General features: G+C 36.1%; 4 protein-coding genes and 1 long non-coding RNA gene across 6 annotated transcripts; 2 read left to right on the top strand and 3 right to left on the bottom strand.

The window, feature by feature from the left end:
• Positions 1–2,690: 2,690 nt before the first annotated feature.
• On the bottom strand, positions 2,691–11,782 carry LOC103476000 (uncharacterized). Of its 2 annotated transcripts, XM_008428014.3 has the most exons (13): positions 11,662–11,782; positions 11,512–11,580; positions 10,228–10,330; positions 9,997–10,124; positions 9,723–9,793; positions 9,495–9,620; positions 6,246–6,341; positions 6,003–6,134; positions 5,777–5,908; positions 5,616–5,656; positions 4,791–4,828; positions 3,032–4,693; positions 2,691–2,944 (listed from the first exon to the last, which is right to left on the bottom strand). In XM_008428014.3, coding segments are annotated over exons 2-13 (2,559 nt in total). In that variant the 5' UTR covers positions 11,540–11,580; positions 11,662–11,782; the 3' UTR covers positions 2,691–2,942. The 2 variants fall into 2 exon arrangements, with proteins under 2 accessions (XP_008426236.2, XP_081456188.1); XM_081600062.1 differs by having other exon boundaries at positions 2,691–4,693.
• Positions 11,783–12,789: 1,007 nt separating this feature from the next.
• On the bottom strand, positions 12,790–14,838 carry LOC145548772 (uncharacterized). The gene is made up of 2 exons (XM_081599712.1): positions 14,611–14,838; positions 12,790–13,135 (listed from the first exon to the last, which is right to left on the bottom strand). The coding sequence occupies exons 1-2, from the start codon at positions 14,753–14,755 to the stop codon at positions 13,002–13,004; spliced, it is 279 nt and encodes a 92-aa protein (XP_081455838.1). The 5' UTR covers positions 14,756–14,838; the 3' UTR covers positions 12,790–13,001.
• A 768-nt stretch (positions 14,839–15,606) lies between these two features.
• Positions 15,607–18,017, top strand: LOC103475998 (putative E3 ubiquitin-protein ligase RNF144A-A). Its single transcript, XM_008428012.2, has 4 exons — positions 15,607–15,800; positions 16,023–16,123; positions 17,137–17,310; positions 17,407–18,017. The coding sequence occupies exons 1-4, from the start codon at positions 15,710–15,712 to the stop codon at positions 17,860–17,862; spliced, it is 822 nt and encodes a 273-aa protein (XP_008426234.1). The 5' UTR covers positions 15,607–15,709; the 3' UTR covers positions 17,863–18,017.
• LOC145548773 (uncharacterized) lies at positions 16,395–19,585 on the bottom strand. Its single transcript, XR_014084764.1, has 2 exons — positions 19,504–19,585; positions 16,395–17,842 (listed from the first exon to the last, which is right to left on the bottom strand). It is a non-coding gene; the product is annotated as an uncharacterized LOC145548773 (long non-coding RNA).
• On the top strand, positions 19,008–21,319 carry LOC103475997 (E3 ubiquitin-protein ligase RNF19B-like). Its single transcript, XM_008428011.3, has 4 exons — positions 19,008–19,374; positions 19,519–19,622; positions 20,419–20,592; positions 20,663–21,319. Exons 1-4 carry the CDS (start codon positions 19,284–19,286, stop codon positions 21,116–21,118), a joined length of 825 nt encoding a protein of 274 aa, XP_008426233.1. The 5' UTR covers positions 19,008–19,283; the 3' UTR covers positions 21,119–21,319.
• The last annotated feature ends 1,681 nt before the right edge of the window (positions 21,320–23,000 follow it).

The following is a 23,000-nucleotide window of genomic DNA, read 5'->3' as shown; positions in this document are numbered from 1 at the left end:
TATCACATCAGAGTCCGTCTTTGAATAACACATGTAAAGCTGAACCCCTTTCAATAAAAACGCGGCCCAAATACCTCAGAATCTACTAAGTTATAAAATGTGAAAATGTTGCTCATTCAACATTCAGTAGTTTATCAAATTCATTTGACCACATTGTTTCCAATGCCTCTTATAATGTCTCTGAATGAAATATACACACATCAGTTGGGGCTACTGTGGGGCTCTGTGGGTAGAGTAGTTGTTTTGTTATTGGAAGGTTGTAGGTTCGATTCCAGCTTCCTCCTGCCACATGTCGATGTACCCCTGTGTACTTAACCCCAATTTGTCTACTGAGCTGTGAATGTGAAAAGTATGAAGGTATCATCAGTCAGTGTGTGTTGAAATACTGTAATATGTTGCCAAAAACGTAGGAACAAATATTAAGTAAATTCTTTGAAACGTTATTTAATTCAGGGTTGAAGTTTTGGGAGACAGGCAGCAGATTCCTCCAGATGATCCTGTCAACATTTCAGGAAATAAGAGCAGGAAGAATTAAAATAAAACTAATTTCATCTTTCCACATAAATAGGGTTTTCCCTAAATGTTCCCCAGTTTAAATAGATACATTGTTAAGGTCTTTGTCAAGATCACTTGGCGGTAAATGACCTGAAAAAACACACCCCTGTGTGTGTGCGTGCATGGTTGTGTGTCTCTGTATTGCCCTGCGACAGACTGACGACCTGGATGGATGGATTTGTCACGGCGTAGCTGCTCTTTTTTGTCCATTAGAAACTTCACAAAAATTTGCTTAGGTTTCTTTTCTTCTTTACACACGTCGATCGGTTTTTTAAAGTTCTGTTCAAAACATAAGATGACCTGGCAAACCATGGCTTCTTCTTTTGATGACTTTAAACTCTGCTCTGGGATTAAAGCTGTAATGTGAAGTGACCTAGGAGCCGGGAGCTGGACTTATATATGACAGAACCTATTTACTTTCATTTTTGTTAAAGGCGTGGCTTAAAAATGAAAGAAAAAAAGTAAAAGTTGCTGGATCTTAGCAGGGTATGATTAAAAATTATATGGTAATTTCTAATTATCTGGTCAGTGTATGTTGATATGCTGAAATATGTTGCCAAAACACTTAAGAACAGACTCTTTACAATATAGGCTTACAGGACAACATTTCTTTCTATCAGAGATGATAATAAAAAATATAAAGTTTAAAACATTATTTAATTCAGGCTTGGGATTTTGGAAGAGAGACAGCAGCTAATGAGAAGATAAGATTCCTTGAGATAATCCTGTCAACAATTCAGGAAATAAGAGCTGAAATAATTAAAATAGAATAACTTTCACTTTCACTCTGCAACACTGATACAAGATAGAGCTTTTGGAAAGAGCCTCCAAGTCATCAGACACAATCATTTATGGTTTAGTCCAAGTAAATAATTCTGTACTTTTATTTATAAAATCAGTTTGATGAATGCAGATTATTGAATATTCCTCATGTCAGCACAAACAAAGAAAGTAACTCTAAAACAATAAACAATTTTTAGTCATACAGAACCTCTAAACCATTTCTTAACAGTAATTGTACATGTTAATGATGTTGAGACCAAAAACATGTCGTCTCTCCTTGGAATTAGTGTTTACATTAATTCAGCAATGTGAGTCAGAGCGCCACCCAGAGGGCTAACAATATGTAGCAGTTTATCATTGCCGATGGAGGACAAACATTTTATGATGTTGTGTGTAAAACACTCAAATTCAGACTTAGTAGCTGAATATTGTATAAAAGCTAAGAAGAGAAGCTGAGTTCAGGTAATCCAGAACAAACTTTAAAAATAAAACCCAAACTAAGACTACCCTGGTGAAAAATGTATACTAAGTTTGTCAAATTGTAGCAAGTATACTACCTATCATAAGTATACTTAAAGTCCACTTAGGATTAGTTAACTTAAAGTGTGACATTTTGGAACAACAAATGTTGTGCTTAGTGTATTTTAATTTAAATTGTATTAAAGCACAATTTAAAGTGTACTGTCTGCATCCCCAGAACCAGAACCCCCCGGACCCACCTCTAGGGGTCTGCCTGCTGCGCCGTGGCTGGCTCCCAGACTGTTTGGGGCAGGTTCCACCCTGGTCGTCCTTTTGGACTATTTGTGTTTTGGACTGAGTTATACAGTTTTGTTCCCGTTGAACTTTTGCTCTCCTTTCGATGCACCTCCCCCCACCCTGGTTGGGTGTACCTTTCACTACTTAAGTATTTTGAAAAGTAATTAAACTTTTGAATGAGCAACTATTACTTGTAGTTGAGTAATATTTGACCATAAGTATCCATATTTTTACTCAAGTATTATTGCTGAGTACTTTGTCCACCACTGGAAAAAAAAATAAAATAAAATATAAATATAAAATATTATCAGTTCATTATCAGTTGTCATAGTATCAATATATCAGTTTTCAAATAATTATTGCAGGTGTTGCATCAAATGCAAAATTTCTGTCCACAACTATTCAAATGTAAGGGCTAATCAAAACAGTAGTCTGTACTACTATGCTTTTTATTGCTTTGAATAATCTCATGTAGCTGTTGTGTAGGAAACAATATGGGAAGTTAATAAAAAAAAGAAAGTAATCTGTTACATTTGTTACACAATTTATTACAGAACACAATGTTAGAAATAAAAGTTAAAATGGAAATGGTGCACAGATGTTAACATTGACAAATAAAACCAACAACGAATAATTTATGAAAAACATCAAATTTAGCTGATATTATTTTTAAGATATGTTAATTTTTTATTTGGTAAGAAAAACAACAATCTTTCACCAAATCTTTGTAATTCCATGTATCCAGACTTATAAAGGCCTACAGCACAACTTAAGGACCAGAAAATACTGACTGCTATTAAAACGTTTCTGATGTTTTTTCATTTGAGTCCTGATCTGCATTTTCCATGTCCTAGGAATGAAAAAAAAAAAAAAAAACAGTGTCACTTTTTTGTTGCTTCCTTGCTTTGCGTTCAGAAAAGTACACAGGTGCACCTACATGAACGTTTCTTCTTTATGTCATGCCTTTTTTGTTGTGCTTCAAGATCAGTATCAGAGGAAATGTTCAGCCTGTATTCGTCTTCTTTTGCCCCTCTGGTGGTTTTCTTTGATGTGGGATTTTGTTGCTCAAGTAAAAGAGGCTCAGAGAGGATTGTTGTCTCTTCTTTTGCAGAAGGCAAATTACCACGCTCCAAGTCAACATTTCCTTCATTTTTATTTTTAATTTGCTTTCTGTTATTGCTGTTGTTAACAGTTCTGGTTTCCTCAGTAATTGTTTTTATCATTAATTTAGTTTTATCTTTACCACTAGGAGAAAACTCCCTAATATCTTCTTCTATGGTTTTGCGCTCAAGTGCAGCCTGATTTGAACCTGGTCTCCTGACCTCAGCGTCCTCTGATCCTTTATTTCTGTAACTCTGAAAGTTTTCTTGTCTTGTTTCTTCGTCTCCATCAGCCTCCTGGTTTCCTATCAGTGTTGCTGCCATCTTATAATTTTTATTTTTTCTGTTTTTTTTCAAATCAAGTTCATTTTGTGCATCATGACTAGTTTGGACTTTTTTAGTGTGTTTCTTCTTTATGACTTCTGCACCTTCATCATGGTAAGGCTGAGGACTGTCAGAATACGCTTCCACTTGATTCTCTCCTGTCCTGTCAGTGTGATCTTGATTCTCTCTCTTTCCCTGATCTGATCTATTTCTCTTTCCTCTTATCTGACTCTGTTCATCCTTTTGTTTGCTTTTTCCACTTTTATCTACCTTTGGCCTGTCTTTATGAAAATGAGTTTTATCAATGCCCTCTGTTTCTTGTGGTTGTGTTTTAGAAACATCGACTGTCATTTCCTTTCTCCTTTGGTGTTTATTATCAGGATGGTTCTCATCTGGATTCAGTAAACTTTGTGGTATATTGTCATTATCTTGTGTAGAAAGGTTTTCTTTCAAATCACTGGCCTCCTCACCAATCTGTTCATTTTCTTCTGTTTTTTCTAGTTTATTAAGTGCAGCATTTTCTGCTTGATTATAATTATATCTCAAATGTTTGGTTGCCAACAGTTTGTTGTATTCTGCCTCATCAGCAGTGCCTGCTTCCTCTGATGTTGTGATCAGTGTGTTGCTGTTTTCTGTCTCGTGTTTCCTCTTCACCTCCTCTGGTAATATCTGATGTTCCCAGAGGTTTTCCTGTAATGCTACAGGTTCCGCACTTTCTACATGATCATCATAATTATTGTCTGTCTGCATATTTCCAAACTTTGTTGGTTCTGTTTCTCCAGCAACTAGACCCTGAATTTGATCTTCTCTATTGAGCTGATTTCTGTTTTCCTCCTGCTCCTCTGCATCCTCCATTGTTATGTCTGGAGGATATTTTGTCTCATCCTGACTGAACCTTTCACTCTGTCTCTCTCTGCCTGTTTGTTCTTCAGGTAATCTCTGTTCATATGGATTGATCTCCTCTGACTCATTTATTTCTCTCTTTTCAGGATTCCTGACCTCAGGCTCAGCTTCAGTGGACATGTGAACAATTTTTCCCTCCTTATCAGAAATATTCTCATCAAGTGTTTTTGTGCTGTTATCCAGCTGCAGATTCTCCTTTTGACTTTGGTCCTGAAAGATGTTTGGGTTGGAATCTCTGACTGAGCACAGGCCACTGATGACACAATCTGCAACTATAACACAAAACATTTTAAATTGAGACATTTTGTGAATTAATCCAATATACTTTTTAAAAAGTGGAACAATTTTATTCAATATGTTGATTCTCACCTTTCTTTCTGTAAAATAGAAGATAGGCAGTGCTGGACCTAGAAGAAAAAATAAATTAAGGACAACTGTTATATACAACCAATTAACTAAACCAATAAATTGCAACCATCCACCCGCAACCCTAGTAATAATCCCATTAAACATTTTGACAATTTCATCATAAACAAAAATAACTCCGTGTTTGCAGCACAGTGTAATGGAGTAGTATTTTTGCTTTATCTTGCATCAAATGTTATTACTGTGTTATAAAGCAATCCGAGCAACAAGACATCAAAACCACAGAAAATGAAAAGGCAATTTCAGGTGAGGAACAAATTAGGACACCATACACATGATTAGAGCAAAATTGCTCAGCACCTTGGGGTGCTGCTTTATTCAGCACCTCAAACATTAAGTGTGGTGTGCTAAGAGAAGGTCATGGAGAGATAAGACAGCTGCCTGGTGGCTTTAGAAAGGACATTATAGTAGCTTATATCTATCTTTGGTCAACAGCACAGAGAGTAATCTTTATCTCTAGACCTTCCCAATGTCTTATTTTATCTCTAAACAAGAAATGAAGCAAATATGAAATGTGTCAAAGAAACAACATACTTAAATAACTGAGTGTATTTGAGATTTTTAAGAAATATCTGTGAAGATTTTGATATTTTGTTGGTGAAAGAAGCTTGAGTTAAATTGTGTTGAAGTCGAATTTGATCTCAGGTGATCTTTAATTTACTTCTTGTAAAGGGGTTGCAATGCCAAGAAAATGAAAAGGTGAAAATCTGTGATGCGCTCTTTTTTGCAGTATAATAAAAACAACAGTCATCTCTATTGAACACTTACGGTACAACGCTGACATTGTCAGGGAAAGGATTCATGCCAAGCTGATAGAAGGAAAAAAACAAAGGATTTATATGGCTTTAACTTTTCCTTTAATAAATTTTTGACAACTTGAATGTTGAACATAATTCTTTGATTAAAAGAACAACTTTAATTAGTTTTACCTGTGTGACTGAACTGTCATTAAAGACGAACCATTCGCCTCCTTCATCCTTAGACTTGATCACTGCCTGATAATGTCCTCCTCTCAGATCACCAAAATGCTCCACAACTGCATAGAGCTCATATGACTGATTCTGATAAACAAGTAAGAATATTAGTCAAAATAAAGAAAAAACAACAATTCCTCATTATGACTAGTACTAAATAAAATATATTGGATATTTTTACTTCTGGTATCTCTATGGTGTGAGGAACCTCAGCAATATGGTTGATCTTGATGTAAGACATGTACTGATAGCTGAAGTCAAACCTCTTCAGCATCAGAAGCAAAACATCTGGATGACGAGTTATTACATATTTCTGAAGGACAACACAGATGTCCATAGTTATTAAAAATATTCCTAAAATATTGCTGTTTTTAATTATTTCACCATCTATTGAGTAATTTGATCATTTGGAATATTCACTCACTCTGGCAGCATCAACTTTATCATCACATCTGTCACAGTACATCTGGTTATCTCCATCAAATATTGTTGGTGTAAAAAACATCTTGATGCCGTTCTCCTAAAAAATGAAACTGAATTTATGTCTAGAACAAAACTCTCAACAAGAAAAATAGCTTTTAACTGATTTCACCAAGTTATATGTTGAGACAATCATCTATCACATATGGCAATATTTAATACCTCTGTCAAAAACAGAAAAATAGCCTTAATGTAAAATGTACATGTAGTCTAGATTTTACCCACAGAACAGAAATTATGTTTATACTACATATGAATCAAAATCAAATCAAATTTTATTTGTCTAGCATATTTTAGCAGAAAGGCATTTCAAAGTGCTCTACATCATAACAAAAACAAAAATACAAAGTCATCAACATACAATTAACAATAAAAACATTACATTAAGTCAAAAGCCATCATTAAATCTGTAACTTATTATGTTTCAAATACAACTCTGAACAGGTGGGTTTTAAGTCGAGATTTAAAGGCCCTCAGTATTTCAACTGTTTTACAGTTTTCTGGAAGTTTGTTCCAAATTTGTGGTGAATAGAAGCTGAATGCTGCTTCTCCTCGTTTTGGTTCTGGTTCTGAGGATGCAGAGCAGAACCAGAAGACTTGAGGGATCTGAGCCAGTGAGAGCATATAAATATTGAATATAAGGGGTCCTAGGATTGAACCTTGGGGTACCCCACATCTGACCTTTGACCTCTCTGATGATAAGTTTCCAATTGAAACAAAGAAATCCCTGTTCTTTATGTAAGACTTGAACCAGTTGAGCACTGGACCGGAGAGTCCGACACAACTCTCCAGTCGATTCAGTAAAATGTCGTGGTCAACAGTGTCAAAAGTTGCACTGAGGTCCAACAGAACCAGCACTGTGGTTCTTCCACAGTCTGTATTTATATGGATGTCATTGAACACTTTTACAAGGCCAGTCTCCATGCTGTGGTGAGCACAAAAACCAGACTGGAAGGAGTCAAAGCGATTGGTTATGGCAAATGTCAATATTTTATTCACAATAGAACAGAAATCACAGATAAAAAGTTTAAACTGAGAGAATGTATAATTTTAAAGGAAAAATGTGCTGTTTCAAAATTTTATGACAACAAATCCCAAAAAAGTTGGGACAAGACCATTTTTACCACTGTGTGGCATCTGCCCTTCTTCTTCAGACGTCTGGGGACAGAGACCAGTTTCTCCGGTTTAGAAATAGGAATGCTCTCCCATTCACGTCTAATACATGCCTCTAATTGTTCAATCGTCTTGGGCCTTCTTTGTCGCACATTCCTCTTTATGATGCGCTAAATGTTCTCTATAGTTGAAAGATCTGGACAGGAGGCTGGACATTTCATACCCGGATCCTTCTCCTACGTAGCCATGATGTTGTGATTGCTGCAGAATATGGTCTGGCATCATCTTGTTGAAAAATGCAGGGTCTTCCCTGAAAGAGACGACGTCTAGATGGGAGCATATGTTGTTCTAGAACCTTTCCAGACATGCAAGCTGCCCAGGCCACAAGCACTCATGCAACCCCAGACCATCAGTGATGAAACTTCTGAATGGAGCGTTGATAACAACTTGGGTTATTCTTGTCCTCTCTGGTCCGGATGACATGGCGTCCCAGTGTTCCATAAAGAACTTCAAATCGTGACTCATTTGACCACAGAACAGTTGTCCATTTTGCCTCACTCCATTTTAAATGTCTCCTGGACCAGTGCAAACGGCTGAGCTGGTGGAGCTTAGAAATGGCTTCCTCTTTGCACTGTAGAGTTTCAGCTGGCAGCGACGGATGGATTGTGTTCACTGACGATGCTTTCTGGAAGTATTCCTGAGCCCAGGCTGTTATGTCCTTGACAGTGGCATTCCTGTTTGAGGTGCAGTGACGTTTAAGGGCCCAGAGATCACAAGCATCCAGTAGAGTTTTACGGCCATGACCCTTACGCGCAGCGATTGTTCCAGATTCTCTGAATATTTTGATGATGTTATACATGGCTAATGATGATAACTTAAAAGTCTTTGCTATTTTACACTGGGTAACACCATTCTGGTATTGCTGCACCATCTTTCTGCGCAACAATGTTGGAATTGGTGATGCTCTTACCATCTTAGCTTCAGAGAGACACTGACACTCTAAGAAGCTCTTTTTTATACCCAATCATGTTGTCAATTGACCTAATTAGTGTTAATTGGTCTTCCAGCTGTTTGTTATATATTCATTTCCTTTTTCCAGCCACTTATTGCTACTTGTCCCAACTTTGTAGACACAGTAACATTTTGAATCAACATATTTTTTCTTTAAAATGTTACATTTACTCAGATTAAACTTTTGATCTGCCATCTATGTTCCATTATGAATAAAATATTGACATTTGCCATCTCCACATCATTGCATTCAGTTTTTATTCACAATTTGTTTAGTGTCCCAACTTTTTTGGAATCCAGTTTGTAGTTTATTTTCTTAGACACACAAATTCAGTAACCCTCTCTCAAAAGCAGACCATGGAGCATTTGTTCATTAAACTTGTAATAATATAACAAGTATTTGAAACAAAACAATCTGCATGCAAACCTGTGTAAAACATGTTCTTTTCATGACAGAGTTATGCATTGTTTTTATGGGCTGTCTCACAAAGTCTCAAAATGTTAAAAAGTTTCATAAGAGACCGATTTTGCCAGGCTGGATTAAAAAAGTTTAATTTCAACTTAGATTTGTAAGCTAAATAGGAAAAATGACAGCTCAGTACTAAATAGCCATTAAAACCATCTTTATGGATTTCCAGTATTTGGATGGTAAAGTGGTGCATTTACTGCTGTTCTTTGTTCAGTTATTCAGCCAATAAGGAAGTTTAAAAATAACGCCCTGATTTATAATAAACTTTGTGATAAGGAAACATTGCACCACATTACTGCAGATGTACTTTCCTTGCAGTTAAATCCATTTGTTCCTTTATCTTTGGACACAACAAATTCTGCAGAGTTAAATCAACACTATGCCAAGTCTAGTTGGTCCTTTTCAGAATTGGCATTAATTTATTAATTTAACTCTTACAGAATTATTTCAACAATAGTTTGAGTAGTTATAACTATTTCAAGTGTTAAAATTACTCAATTAAGGATCCTCTGTTTTATGTTGTTCTTGTGAAAAACAGTGTCAGTTTCTTTGAACTTTAACCCCTTGCAACAGTAAAATATTAACTTGTCAGATTCTCACCACGCTGTAGTTTCCACCAAATGAATCCTCCAGTTCAAGAGGAAGATGCCAGAATGGACCTTCACTGTCAGTCACTTTCTTACAGTTTAAACACTCAGTCCTGTGACTCAGCCGTCCATGAAAGATCTTAAACACAAAGAAACCACATACGTATGTATTTAGAACCATGCATATAAATTAATACTTATGCCTTATAAACAGTATTTGGAAATGGTAAATGTAATGTACCTTTGCTGCATTTTCACCAGTTTTCCTTAAGATCCTCTCAAAGTATTCTGCTGCATCTTGTTGTTCACACACTGGGAGAAGTCAAGACATTCAAAATGTTTTTGAGTGTAATAAAAAAAGCCACAAATTATAAAACAATGTTCTATTTTTAATTCATAATCATTAATTGTGATCAGCTGAAAATAGCATAATTACATAATTACTACAATTAACATCCAGATAATTTTACAATGAAATGTAAAAAGGGATCATCATGATTAATCTCATACTGTACCGTTGTTGACTCCCAGAGCTTTCAATATACTATATGGATCTACTGACAGCAGTTCTGTCCGTTTCAATAATTCTCCAAATAATCCTTTTAGAAGATGATCAATGTATTCCTCACTGGGACTGGTAAGTCTAAAAAATACAAATTAATATAAAATACACAAGAGTCCTTCAAGATTTCCCTGTGGCATATTGTAAATACACAAATCTGTAAAAAAAAAAAACAAAAAAAAACCTGATCACAGCCTCTCTGAATTCTTCGGTCATGAACAGAACCTGCAGCACACTGTTCAGGTAGCATGTTGCTCCATGGTTGACCAAACCGCGGTACTTAACATCTGGAGGATTTAGATTGAAAATGTAAATGAAATGTCAGAATTCATAATCAGAAATTACTCAAAGGTGTTCTGTTGCATTAAATGTTAATAAAACAGTCTTTTTTCAGTGAAACAACTCTTTGATATCGGAATGAGGTCAATTCTCAGTTATGTTTTTCATATTAAAAAAATGAAAAAAGATTTACTGCTTGTCGTCCAGAAATAACCACACTGATGACCTATCTTTACTTAAGTAAGAGCTGAAGTCCAGCTCTTACTTAAGTAAAGAGCAGTTTTGAAATAATGGTTAAAATGAAGCATGTTTTTTTGTTTTTTTACAAATCTGAAAAGAATATTTCGCATATATATTTACTCTTAAACCCAGAAATAAAATCCAGTGCCACCATCTGCCTTGAGAAGTAACCCAGCTTACAAATAGTTTTGTATCACTTTAATATAGATCCAGCTGCTAGGAGAGAACCTCAGAAATTGGAGCGGTATCAACTCAGGACCTTGGGATTCATCTTCTGGTGATGGTAGGATTTTGTCCTGCAATCGGTGAGTCATCAGCTTGAGCCCCTATCCATCTCTGTCGTTGTGTCCTTGAGGAAGACTCTTCACCCACCTTGTCTGCTAGTAGTGGTCAGAGGACCCAGTGGCATGGCAGCATTATCTCTGTGGCTTATAGTAGACGCCACATACAGCATGTGTGCATGAATGGCAATGATTTCATATAAAAGCGTCTCTCAGGGACTTGAAAAGCGCTCCATAAGTGTGTATGTATAGTTTCCAATTTCACTGTTGCGTCTTTGTCCAATGACAATAAAATATGTCTAAGTCTATAAGTCTAATGTCATTTCTAACTGGTGGTTTGCCAGTTTAAACAATGCACCACATATGTTTTATTGCTGTACTGCTGGTTTTGCCCCTGCTTCCAGGATAAATTTCTCCAATGAAAGACTGTCTATCTATCTATCTATCTATCTATCTATCTATCTATCTATCTATCTATCTATCTATCTATCTATCTATCTATCTATCTATCTATCTATCTATCTATCTATCTATCTATCTATCTATCTAGCTTCACACTGCATTCAGTCATTCACACATTCATAAGCTGATAGTGGTGAGGTATATTGTAGCCTCACCAATATCCTGTGTAATTGTCATAATTACTCAGGATATTATCAAGGTTTTACCTGCAGGTTTATTCCACCAGCCACTCATTTTTTCTTCTCGCTGGTGATCCCTCCCATCGGCATTGGAGGCTACAACAAAATCGATGAGTCAAACGCAGTTCAAATTTGGGGTAGCAAAAACTCAAACGCAGAAGAAAACAACGAACTTACCCTGATTTTCACACTTTTGTTGACATCCACTGGATATAAAAAACCCAACTTCTTTTAGACGCTGTCGGACATTTCTTACACGTTAATGTGTAAATAAAGCTCTGAATACTTTCTGTTTCTCTTCTCATTACGCCTGGACGACGTTGCATTCAGGGACAGTCGGACATTTAGCTTTTTTTTTTTAATTCAAAAAAAGAAAATTATCAAACCTTCTTGATTTCATGTTAAAGCTCTGATACACCGATTATGCTACAGCCTAAATAAACATTTACTGAAAGACGTGAAAATTACAGCAAAACACAAGTTTTATTTTAATTTCAGTCAAAATATCAAGTGTAATATAGCGGCATTTCGCTTATAACGCCTCCTCTTGCACCTTTGAGTAAGACACTGTCTGCCTGTATATTTTGTTTGTTAAGATGCTTTATAAGCTTAGCCTCTTTAGCATTTTTAGAAATCAGAATATCGACATCTGAATAATTGCATATTAACCGTGTTAAATCACAAAATTGGTTTACACTCCCTTAAAGACTCAAGTTTATTCAGAGTCTGCTGGAAATCCTTAAATGATGGACATGATATTTAGATTATTGTAACTTCCTGTACTTTTCTGAGGAATATGCAATGCATAGGTTTTTGAATGCATGAAAGATTTTAACATGTGGATATCACAGTGATTTGATCTAATAATGTTAAAATGCAACATGGGTCATAGGTCAGATTTTCTGATGAATCTCAGTGGTACTCAATAGATGATACAAGACTTTTTTTGCATGTAGAGAAAGACTTCATTTTATTTTAGTTAAGTGCATCCATAAACAAAGTTCTATCTATGAAACATGTAGTTTTCTCAAAGAAAATCTGTTTTCAGTAGTTTGGTTTGTTTTTTACTTCTGAACACTGATTTAAAATCACTAAAAGTCTGCTGGACTGTTTCAACACAATGTTGGAGCTCAAAAAGCACCTGATAAGATTTGGATCCAACACTGAATGTCAGAATATTGTCAGCATAAAACTGAAAGCTAAATTTTGATAATCTTGCTCAAGTCTGTTTTCTTGCAGTAAATACTTCCTTAGCTATGCTTATGTTTGGTTTAGAGTCCTATCACCAGCACAAGAAAAATGACATAAAATTTCATAAAATGTTTATTTAATGCAACAGTTGAAAACATTTGAACACCTGAAGATTATTACAAGTGAATACACAAAAAACATTATCAGTATTTTTTTTTTCATCAGTGATTATGGCTTTATTTGTAAACAAGAGTCAGGAGTGAACAGGATTCCCTGCAGTTTGTGGCAACAACGACAGTGAAAGATGAAGATCCAGAAGGTCCCAGTTACGCCATCTGCCCTCCAGGAACCTTCAGCACCAGCTGGACGACGGACATGTGCTGGATCCCGTACTCAGACAGCAGCGTAGTGTCTCCTTCCAGGTGCTTGTCCGTAAAGATCAGCCGCAGGTTTTCCTCTCCTGCAAAAACACAAAGAAAGAATACCCAGATATAAACAAGGTTTCAAAATAGACTTTATATATATATATATATATATATATATATATATATATATATATATATATATATATATATATATATATATATATATATATATTACTGATGTAATATATATATATTTTACATCAGTAAAATATATATATATATATATATATATATATATATATATATATATATATATATATATATATATATATATATATATATATATAATGTAGTCAAAATGAATCCCTACATTTTTGGACAGTTGTTTGAAGAACAAAGTAAATATGCAGAGGAGACATTATTTCCAAACTCAAATCAAAAGGTAATTTAAAAGGTCAGAAAGAAGAACAGACGGCAAGATTTTTAGATCTTTGTTTTGTTGTCGTAACAGGTGTTTGCACATTTCTGGACCCTAAAAGTTTACTATTAAACAATTAATCTGGATCTTCGTTCTCAAAAGAATCAAGTTACTGATGTAAAAAGTTACTTCTGTAGTTTTTTTTTCTTTGTATTGACACCTGAGGACCAACAGAGTTGAGATGGTAACATTGTTAATGACTCAGCATATTTTACTTTTCATCTCTCCAAAGCCACATTACCTAAAAAAAAACACCTGACAGATATTTTTGTAATGAGTGGCTGCTTATAATCTTGGGACGACACACCAATGCTAAATGCTAGCATTTAGCATTGACTTAAACTTGAAATTTAAGTCAGATAGAAAATCACCTTGATCCTCAGACTATATTGTTACTGACCTACATTCATGTTTTAAATTATTACATTCAAAAAATCAGCTAGTTTGATTGTCTGAATATTCAAGTGCTGCAATGCTCCTAATTTTTGACCTAATGGTGCTCAATGGTCCTGCTCGAGATGAACCTGTTATGTCACCACAAGCAGTTCAGATTTTGTCTATAGAACATAGGTTTAGTAAATTACACACAATGCAGATGCACTTTAAACACATCAGTTGGCTTATTTATTTAATTAATTAATTAATTTACCTGAAACAAACCAGAAAGTCTTGAACTGCTGGGTATTAATGGTAGAGTTAATACTGATCTCTACCATTACAGCACTGATAAGTCAATAAGGGAAAACATGAGTCACCATGAAATTTACTTTCAATTTTGATTTGCAAGCACATTTTGGTCTTGAAAAACATGTTTGTTATTGAAGTGTCAGGTACTTCTGAATTGGGTAAACATATTCTTACTTAACAAGCTACTTTATTTTACAAAAACGAGCATTAATCTGTCTTCATGGCCACTTAACCCAACCTGTCGATCAAAAAAGTCGATGAAGTTGAAAAGAAATAGCTTTCGTCCTGCTGGCAGACAGATAGACGTAGAGAAAATTACACCAAATATATTGAACAGCTTTCCACCTCCCAAATTACTCCTGCCATTACTGAGTCAAGTTGCCTTTTGAGCTTCTCTTTAGTTACCTGCAGTCTGAGGAAGTTTCTCGGCGATCTTTTCCTTCAGCTGTCGCACCGTCATTTTCTGCATCTGCTCCTCGGTGTTGCAGAGGTCAATCATCAGCTTCTCCCCTCTCAGTCCATGAACCACGACCTGGTAGATTTTCCCCATCTTCCTGCAATCTGCGCTGCGCTAAACTCCTTTCTGGCGCTCCGTCCCACCAGCTGATAGAAATGCGGGCAAACAGCAACAGGATCTGACGTCAGAGCAGTCTTTACTTTCTATTTTCTGTTTTGCACAAAGCAGGGCTCTTGCTGTTCTTATTCTTTCAGTTTTCTGATAATTATCTTCTCTCACATGACCTGCTGGTATCAACAGGCTGTTTATGGCATATTTTAATAAGCACATTCATCACAGTGCTGCACTTTGATCTCCTATATATTTACACGATAATAACAATTGAATAAATCAAATACGTACATCTGGATAAATAAATAAATAAATAAATAAATAAATAAATAAATAAATAAATAAATAAATAAATAAATAAGTTACAGGAAATTTTCTATTGATACACCTTAATAATTGTGTTATGTGATGATGTTTTGCGATTATACATCGCAGATTTTATAGGGACGATTAATTGCAGGAAATCACCTTGTTTTCCGGCAGAGGTCACGTGATGTTGCTGTGGTTATTTGCAAACGGTTTACATGGTTGCTTCTCAAACTATGAAAAAAAATATATTGTACAGTAATTTCGACTATGGTACATGGAAAAAGCAGCAGATGTTTTAAGTTATCTGAGCCGCATGTGTCACTTTTAACTGAAATCACTGCAAATATGGTAAACAAAACTCAATAATGTTAAAATTGTATTGACAAGTTAATATAAAATGAATTCGGTTAATAAAAGGTTTTAACTTTCTTGTGTGTTGTTCTTCATCATCACTAGTTAGTCTTCAGTGCCAAATAAAATGCACTAAGAAAAAAAAGGGAGAAACTGAAAGTAAACAACAGCTATTGGCTCTAAAAGTGACGCAGCAGCAGCAGCTCTATTAGAGCACATCTTTTGGCTGCAGACGGACAGAAGTTGGTTCAAGTCGAGGAGCAGAGCAGAAACAAGATGACCACGCAGGGCCACGAAGAGAAAAGATACGACCGAAGAGACACGACGCTGAAGTTCGTCAACAGACCTGATGCTCTGGATCCGATGCGTAAGAAACTGTAAACTGTTATTGTGTTGGTGTTGAAGCACAATAACTCCTTCCATTTCCAGTGAAATGGAAGAAGCGTTTTGTTTTAGAGACCTTAAAAAAACGTACATGCAAGTCAGTGGGTTCATAAGGACACCATGTGTCGTCGTGACAGTTAAAAAAACAAGATGGCATATGTTTTTATTATTATTATTATTAATATCTGAGTCTGTTCTCTTCTAGCCCCAGACGAGGGAGATGAGGGTCTTCGGGCGGAAATGTCCTGCGGTCACGCTGTTACCCCGCAGTCCCTCACTGGATGGTGTCGCAGCCTTCTGGATCAGGTACTTTCCAAAAGTTAAACGTTTACTTTTGTTTTCTCACTAGCACATTTATCAGGTTGAAGTGAAGACTCTGTGCAAAGATCCAGCATAAAGTCCAAGATGACACATCTGGCTCAGTTTTATGTTGTGGGGTATAAACAGGGCCAGTAAACCATATTTTGACAGTATGGTTTACCGTTAAAATAATGATTTTAATTAGGCATTTCTTTGTTTTTTCAACAATAATCAGTTCATATGATCCATCATTGATTACAATATAACCGATACAAAACACAGTAGGGATGCTCATATTTAATGTTATAAAGCTAAGAAAGATGCAATGCAAGTAAAATGTCCACTGAAATTATCCAGCAATTTAATGCAGTGCTTTATCTTAATTTACTTCAATCCAATTCTCTTCTTAACCTTCATATTAATTATCAAATTCAGCTTGTGGTTTAATGTTGGTGGCAAACAATACAAGAGAGAAGATTTCAAATAGTAAAAACAAACAATAAATAACAGCAGAACTATAGTGCCTTGAATTAGAAGCTGGTGCTGAAGAACCTACAGTTAAAATCCAAGTTAGTCATATTCCATAATAATAGAGTTGTTGTTTTTTATTTTAACATGTTTCTTACTGTAATATGTTTTGTAGTGGACTAGCCAGAGACCCAAATTGAATCTAGAACTGCTGTAGAAGACCAGAGAGATGCCCACACATCATTTTGTAGGTTCTCATCAGGACAGGAATGCTTGGCAAGCTCTTGACAACCAGCATTAAAATATATTTTAACCTCAGGTGTAAATTTAAATAGTTTTATAGTAAATTTTGTCAAATGTCACTGAGTACAACACAAATCAAATTTATAAACTTAAAAATCAGAGAGCTGCTCAGTGGGACTGTGAACTCTTCACTTATCAATTTAATCTTTCAGGATGTTCTGCTGTGCGACGTGCATGTAAATGATGCTTGATAGCAAGAATATACTCCAAGTTAATAATATCGTTCTCTAAATATTATAAAATTTCAGGGCCAGTATAAATTTAAGTGTCCAGCCCTAAAGGACGGCACCCTGCACAAGTGTGACGCTCTGTGGTCGTATCAAGAGGTCCGTCGCCTGGCCGTCCTGACCGCTGCAGAAATGCAGCATTTTGAAGAGAACATGGCCCGCCTGGCTGCTACAGAGTACTGTGACTTTAAAACCGTAAGTATTGTGTTAACTCAAGACGAATTCATCAACAGATGTTCTGCAATGCGATAACTTCTTTCCTTTTCTTTTGTATTCTTTTTCTCCCTGCAGTGTCCTGGCTGCAGCTCCTACATTGAGAGAGAGGACCTGACTAACCTCTGTGTTCAGTGCTTAGTTTGCACAGCAGATAAGAATGCAGAGGTCCAGTTCTGCTGGCAGTGCTTGAAGCCGTGGAAAGGTGCGGCTCCACGCTCCGATCGCTGTGACAACAACGGTTGCATCAACCATGACCTGCAGCTGCTCAGGTCCTGCAAGACCACCTCCTTCCCCGAGGTGGACGGGGTCGAGAACTGTCCCTCCATCAGGGCCTGTCCCACCTGTGGACATAAGGTGGAGCACGACAAGACGGGCTGCAAGAACATCATCTGTCCTCGGTGCCAGGTGGAGTTCTGCTTTGTGTGTCTGAAGCTGACTCCTGAGTGTCTGAAGACCAGCTCCTACTTCATCCCCTGCAGTGCTGGTGTTGCTCCCAGACAGACAGCCATACCTGTATGGCACAGGAACTAAAAGTTGTTGTTTCTTGACAAAGTTAATTTTGTAATATTAAAAATGTTCCAGGTCTTCTTGTTCATGTTCATCACCTTTAACAGTTGGGTTTTGTTCGTTTTCAACCTGACAACTTGCCTTTCAAATATGTTAGTGACCTGATTTTGTAAAACAAATAAAGTTCATATTAAACAGATTTTGTTTAACGCCTGGTCTGTTGAGTGCAGTTGGGTGTAAAACTAATCTTTAAGCAGGCAAAGCCCAGTAGTTGTTATTCAGAATATCTAAAAATGGTTGTTAACGTGTAACATTAACAACTGTTGCATTATATTTACATGATGATGAAAGGTTCCTATAATTACGGATAAGTTTCATTGTTTTATTAGTGTACAGGACTAAATAATCTCAAGTAGTTCAATGTGTCTGTTTATCATTCACACATCTACAGTGTTGAATGTTGATGATGTGCTGAACTGAGTTATTTAAATGAAAACTCCTCTAACTGGTAAACATTTTCATCTCCATGTATGGGAGAATATTTTCACTTTCGGTTTCACTTTGACTCCAGTTGGGGACTGGGTCCAGTTGAACTAGTTTGACCTTGACATACCTGAGACCCCTTTCTGTTTAAGGCTCATAACCTTTGAAGTGTTTTGATTTGTGAATAATCTTCCTCATTTTTAGACCTCAAACAGTTTGAACTGGTTGAACTTTTCCAGGTTGATGGGCAGTAACAACTGCTTTACTAAGATTGCTGGTATTCTTCCATCCTGCTGTCTCAGCACAGTGGTGCAAATCACAGTAGTCTATGTTAATAATAAAGGTTATTTTGTTCCTTGATAAACAGATTATTCCATGATGACTGATGACTCCTACAATGAACATCAAATAAATGTCCACTCTTTCTTTTGAATCCAGTTGTTAACAAGATGAAGAGCTTTCATGTTTCAGATTGAATTAATTTCATAAATTGAGACAGACTAATCTGAGTTTTGATAACTACTGAGGGTAAATTGATTATAAACTGAACACTTCTGCATGAAATCCAATGGAAGCAAAAAGGATTTAAATAGTTTTGCCTTTAGTGACATCTACAGGATCTAACTGTATTTTCTGGCAGTGATCTTGTAACCAGGGTGTGTTTTGTTTTCCACTAGGACTGCTTCACCAAAAACCTCTATAACTTTCTGAAACATTATGTTTTCATTTTATTCCCTTTGCTCTAAGTTTCATTACATTAATATGAGAGTAAAAATGAATGGATTCAGCCAAAGAGTTTGACTTCATGTGAATGCTGTACATTTAAATTTGTAGAAGAAGAAACTGAAAGTAAAAACCAAGCTTGCTTTAGGAGTGTCGTAACAGCCTGCAGACTCAGATTATTTCCTGGTTGAAGTCAGACACTTTTAGCCGACAAATTGGAAGAACTAAGCAGGTCTGAAATGAACAGCTCAGATCAGGACGAGAAAAGATTTGACCCCCTCGACACAACACTGAGCTTTGTGGACAGACCTGATGACCTGGACCCTCCATGTAAGGACTAAAAACTAAGCTGCTGTTTTATCAGTATTTGTTGTATTTATTTATGTGCTTCTGCTTCTGAATCAAGTTTTACTTGTACTTTTTTTAGTATAATCTCCACTATTATAGTGTCCAACTTACTGTCTGCTCTATTAGTCAGTGATGATGATGAAGACCAGGGTCTTAGAGCTGAAATGTCCTGCGGTCACGCTGTCACTCCACAATCTCTGACTGGCTGGTGTCGCAGCCTGCTGGATCAGGTACGTAATGACACCACATATGTTTTATATGAAACATTTTCTTTCTTTGGTCATTTTTTTTCACTGTTATACCTTCTAACATGCTTTTATTTTGAAATTTAAATAGTTCCTATGCACAGCTAAATACATTGTAGATAAGAGGAGAAAATTTCCTCTTATCTTATCAAAGTCAAATTTAGTCCAAACATTGGGATTTATTATTATTATTATTATTATTATTATTATTATTATTATTATTATTATTATTATTATTATTATTATTATTATTATTATTATTATTTCATCCATCCATCCATCCTGTATAATTTACAAGGAAATAAAAGGATAATAATAGAGTGAACTTCATTTCATTTGGTGTTGGCTTGTTTTCTATCTGTGTCCATCTGGGATGCAGTAGCAACCGTGATGCATTTAGGTGAACAGTGCTCATGTACTGGTGTAAGCCAGGGATACATAAGTGTTGGCCTTTCTTGAAGGCATCATGTTTTTCATTTTGTAGTACATTTTCATTTCTTTGTCTTTCTTCCTTTAAAAAAGCACCAGGTGTCAATGGCTGCAAACAGGTTCAGATGTTGACCGACATCAGAGTCATCAGTAGACTGGAGGCTTTTTGACCTGCTTCCGTAAAACCAGACATTAGTTCAGTATTTTTTTAAAAAGTACATATGATGTGTTTAAAATGGGACAATGACATAAACCCCCATTCCCAGGGTTTAACCCATTTGTTCAAACACCAAACACTCAAAGTTGTTCTTCGTCTTTATGGTTACATGTTGTTTTTGTCTGACCATCTTAGGGTCAATACAAGTTCAAGTGTCCTGCTATAGACGAAGACACCCATGAGATATGTGGTGCTGTGTGGCCGTATCGAGAGGTGCGTCGCCTGGCGGACCTGAGCGTTGAAGAAATGGAACACTTTGAGGAGACCATCGCTCGCCTGGCTGCTGCAGAGTACCAGGAGTTTAGAGAAGTAAGTGTCTCTAACTTCAGGTCAGTCTTGACTTTAACTGTTCTTAAACCATCATGTCTTCCTCTTACAGTGCCCTGGGTGTAAGAGCTACGTTGAAAGAAAGGACCTGACTAATCTCTGCGTTCAGTGCTTAGTTTGCGTTGCAGACCAGAAGAAACAGGTCCAGTTCTGCTGGCAGTGCTTGAAGCCGTGGAAAGGTCCGGCTCCACGCTCCAATCGCTGTGACAATGATGACTGTAAAAATCACGACCTGGAGCTGCTCAGGACCTGCAAGACCACCTCCTTCCCTGAGGTCCCGGGGGTCGAGAACTGTCCCTCCATCCGGGCCTGTCCCACCTGTGGACAGAGAGTGGAGCACGACAAGACAGGCTGCAAGAACATCACCTGTCCTCGCTGCCAGGTGGAGTTCTGCTTCGTGTGTCTGAAGCTGACTCCTGAGTGTCTAAAGACCAGTACTCACTTTAGGCCTTGCAGTGCTGGTATGGCTCCCAGACAGACAGCCATACCTGTGTGGCACAGGAAGTGAAACAGATGCTTCCTGTTGAGCTCTTTATACTGAAACCTAGATGAAATAATCTCAAAAATGTTGCAGTTCCTTTTGTCCATGTTCATCAACTGTGAAACTTCTTTAATCTGTTAAGCATCAAATGATATCTGCAACATTTTTATTATCATGTTATATTTGACGTTGACAATAATTTCTTCTTTGGCCTTCTTTCTTTCTTCTTTTACCTAATAAAACTAATGCATTTTTTAAATAAACGTGTTTGTCTCAAAGAAGGGCATCCATCTTAAATTTAGATTCATTGTTTTTTAGCACAAATACTTAATGTGGAATTTGCTTCTCTAAAATCATTGTGTTAAAATGTTTTGGAAAAGTATAATCTGTTATATTTGAAACCGAAAGTTAGGAGGCTTTTCATTGTTTTAAAGTCAAATGTCAATACACAGAAATGTAAAACAGAGAAATGTGGCAGATAAAACAACATTCTTCTTAGCTGGATTAAGGTGGGAGTCCAAAAGTGAGTCCACAGTTCAATCAGTTAATCTCTGTCATATCTGTAGTGGGATGCTCTTTGTATTCTTAATATATGTTCTTGAAGATGATTGTGCAAAATCTGTCTTAGCTCATGTTTCTTTGGTTTTTATTTTCATATTCTAAGTTTGGGTTTTATTTTTAAAGTTTGATCTGGATTACCTGAACTCAGCATCTCTTCTTACCTTTAAAACAAAATTCAGCTATTTAGTCTGTATTTGAGTCTTTTCCACACAACACCATAAAATGTTTGCCTTCCATGAGTGATGATGAATTGCTAAATACTGTAGCCCACTGGGTGGCGCTCTGCTGAATTACTATAAACACTGTAATTCCAAGAAGAGACGAGAAGTTATTGGTCTGAACATCATTCACATGTGAAATTAGTGTTTAGAAATGGTTAACAGGCTCTGTATAACTAAAACTGTTTATTGTTTTAGGATTACTCTGTTTGTTTGTGCTGACAGATAAGGAATATGCATTAATCTGCATTCATCAAACTGATTTAATAAAGAAAAAAGTACAGAATTAATTACTTGGATTAAACCATTAATGATCATGTCTGATGACTTGGAGCTTCTTCCTAAAGGTCTGTCTTGTATCTTAATGCACATTGGAAATGTTACAGAGTGAAAATGAAAGTTACATCGCAGATCCTTTTACCAGGTTTATAATAAACTAGATCGATACTCTGAGAGGTTGGGCCTGGTGAATCTGGAAAGTACCTGGAAGTTTTTTCAAGTCATTTACTGCCACATGATCTTGACAAAGACTTTAACAATGCATCTATTTAAACTGGAGAACATTAGAGGAAACCCTATTTATGAGGAAATATTAAATTAATTTCATTTTAATTATTCCAGCTCTTATTTCCTGAAATGTTGACACCAAGATTTATCTGGAGGAATCTTGTCTTCTTGTTAGCTGCTGCCTTGAATTAAATAACGATTTAAATAATTAACTTAATATTTTATATTATCATTTCTGATGGAAATTTTTTTTTGCCCTTTTCTATCAGAAAAGGCAACAATAATCTGTTCCTATGATTTTGGCAATATGTCAATACTGGCTGATGATACTCTCATGCTTTTACATAATAAATAAAATATTATTTATATTCTTGCGTAAATTTAGGACTCTTTACATGACTTTCTATACCTTATTCATTTATTTAGAGTTTTGTTTGACATTGTGAATCTTGTGCTATTTTGGAATAAGTGGGAAGCTGAGTCTCATTTGCATATTCCAAATAAATCATAAAAAACAATCAGGCCAAAGACAGGCTGGCTCATCTCATAGCCATATGCAACATTTTGCAGTCACGGATTACATCATCATCAGAAAATATACAGTCATAAACCAGACAATTTTA

Source organism: Poecilia reticulata, chromosome 18 (genome assembly GCF_904066995.2).
Source record: "Poecilia reticulata chromosome 18, P_reticulata-male-v2, whole genome shotgun sequence".
NCBI lineage: Eukaryota > Metazoa > Chordata > Actinopteri > Cyprinodontiformes > Poeciliidae > Poecilia > Poecilia reticulata.
Note: the sequence above shows the minus strand (reverse complement) of the source record. Positions and strands in the feature narration are given on the sequence as shown.

Excerpts from the sequence above, each read along its gene's own strand:
- LOC103476000 (XM_081600062.1), bottom strand. The coding sequence starts at position 11,539 with ATGAGTGGCTGGTGGAATAAACCTGCAG. Across the intron at positions 6,342-9,494 it reads TTGGTGGAAACTACAGCGTG|GAGAACGGCATCAAGATGTT; the intron begins GTGAGAATCTGA and ends TTCATTTTTTAG. Across the intron at positions 4,829-5,615 it reads GACAATGTCAGCGTTGTACC|GTCCAGCACTGCCTATCTTC; the intron begins GTAAGTGTTCAA and ends TTTTTCTTCTAG.
- LOC145548772 (XM_081599712.1), bottom strand. The coding sequence starts at position 14,755 with ATGGGGAAAATCTACCAGGTCGTGGTTCATGGACTGAGAGGGGAGAAG. Across the intron at positions 13,136-14,610 it reads GAAACTTCCTCAGACTGCAG|GAGAGGAAAACCTGCGGCTG; the intron begins GTAACTAAAGAG and ends GTGTTTTTGCAG.
- LOC103475998 (XM_008428012.2), top strand. The coding sequence starts at position 15,710 with ATGACCACGCAGGGCCACGAAGAGAAAAGATACGACCGAAGAGACACG. Across the intron at positions 16,124-17,136 it reads GTCGCAGCCTTCTGGATCAG|GGCCAGTATAAATTTAAGTG; the intron begins GTACTTTCCAAA and ends ATAAAATTTCAG. Across the intron at positions 17,311-17,406 it reads AGTACTGTGACTTTAAAACC|TGTCCTGGCTGCAGCTCCTA; the intron begins GTAAGTATTGTG and ends TTCTCCCTGCAG.
- LOC103475997 (XM_008428011.3), top strand. The coding sequence starts at position 19,284 with ATGAACAGCTCAGATCAGGACGAGAAAAGATTTGACCCCCTCGACACA. Across the intron at positions 19,375-19,518 it reads TGATGACCTGGACCCTCCAT|TCAGTGATGATGATGAAGAC; the intron begins GTAAGGACTAAA and ends CTGCTCTATTAG. Across the intron at positions 19,623-20,418 it reads GTCGCAGCCTGCTGGATCAG|GGTCAATACAAGTTCAAGTG; the intron begins GTACGTAATGAC and ends TGACCATCTTAG.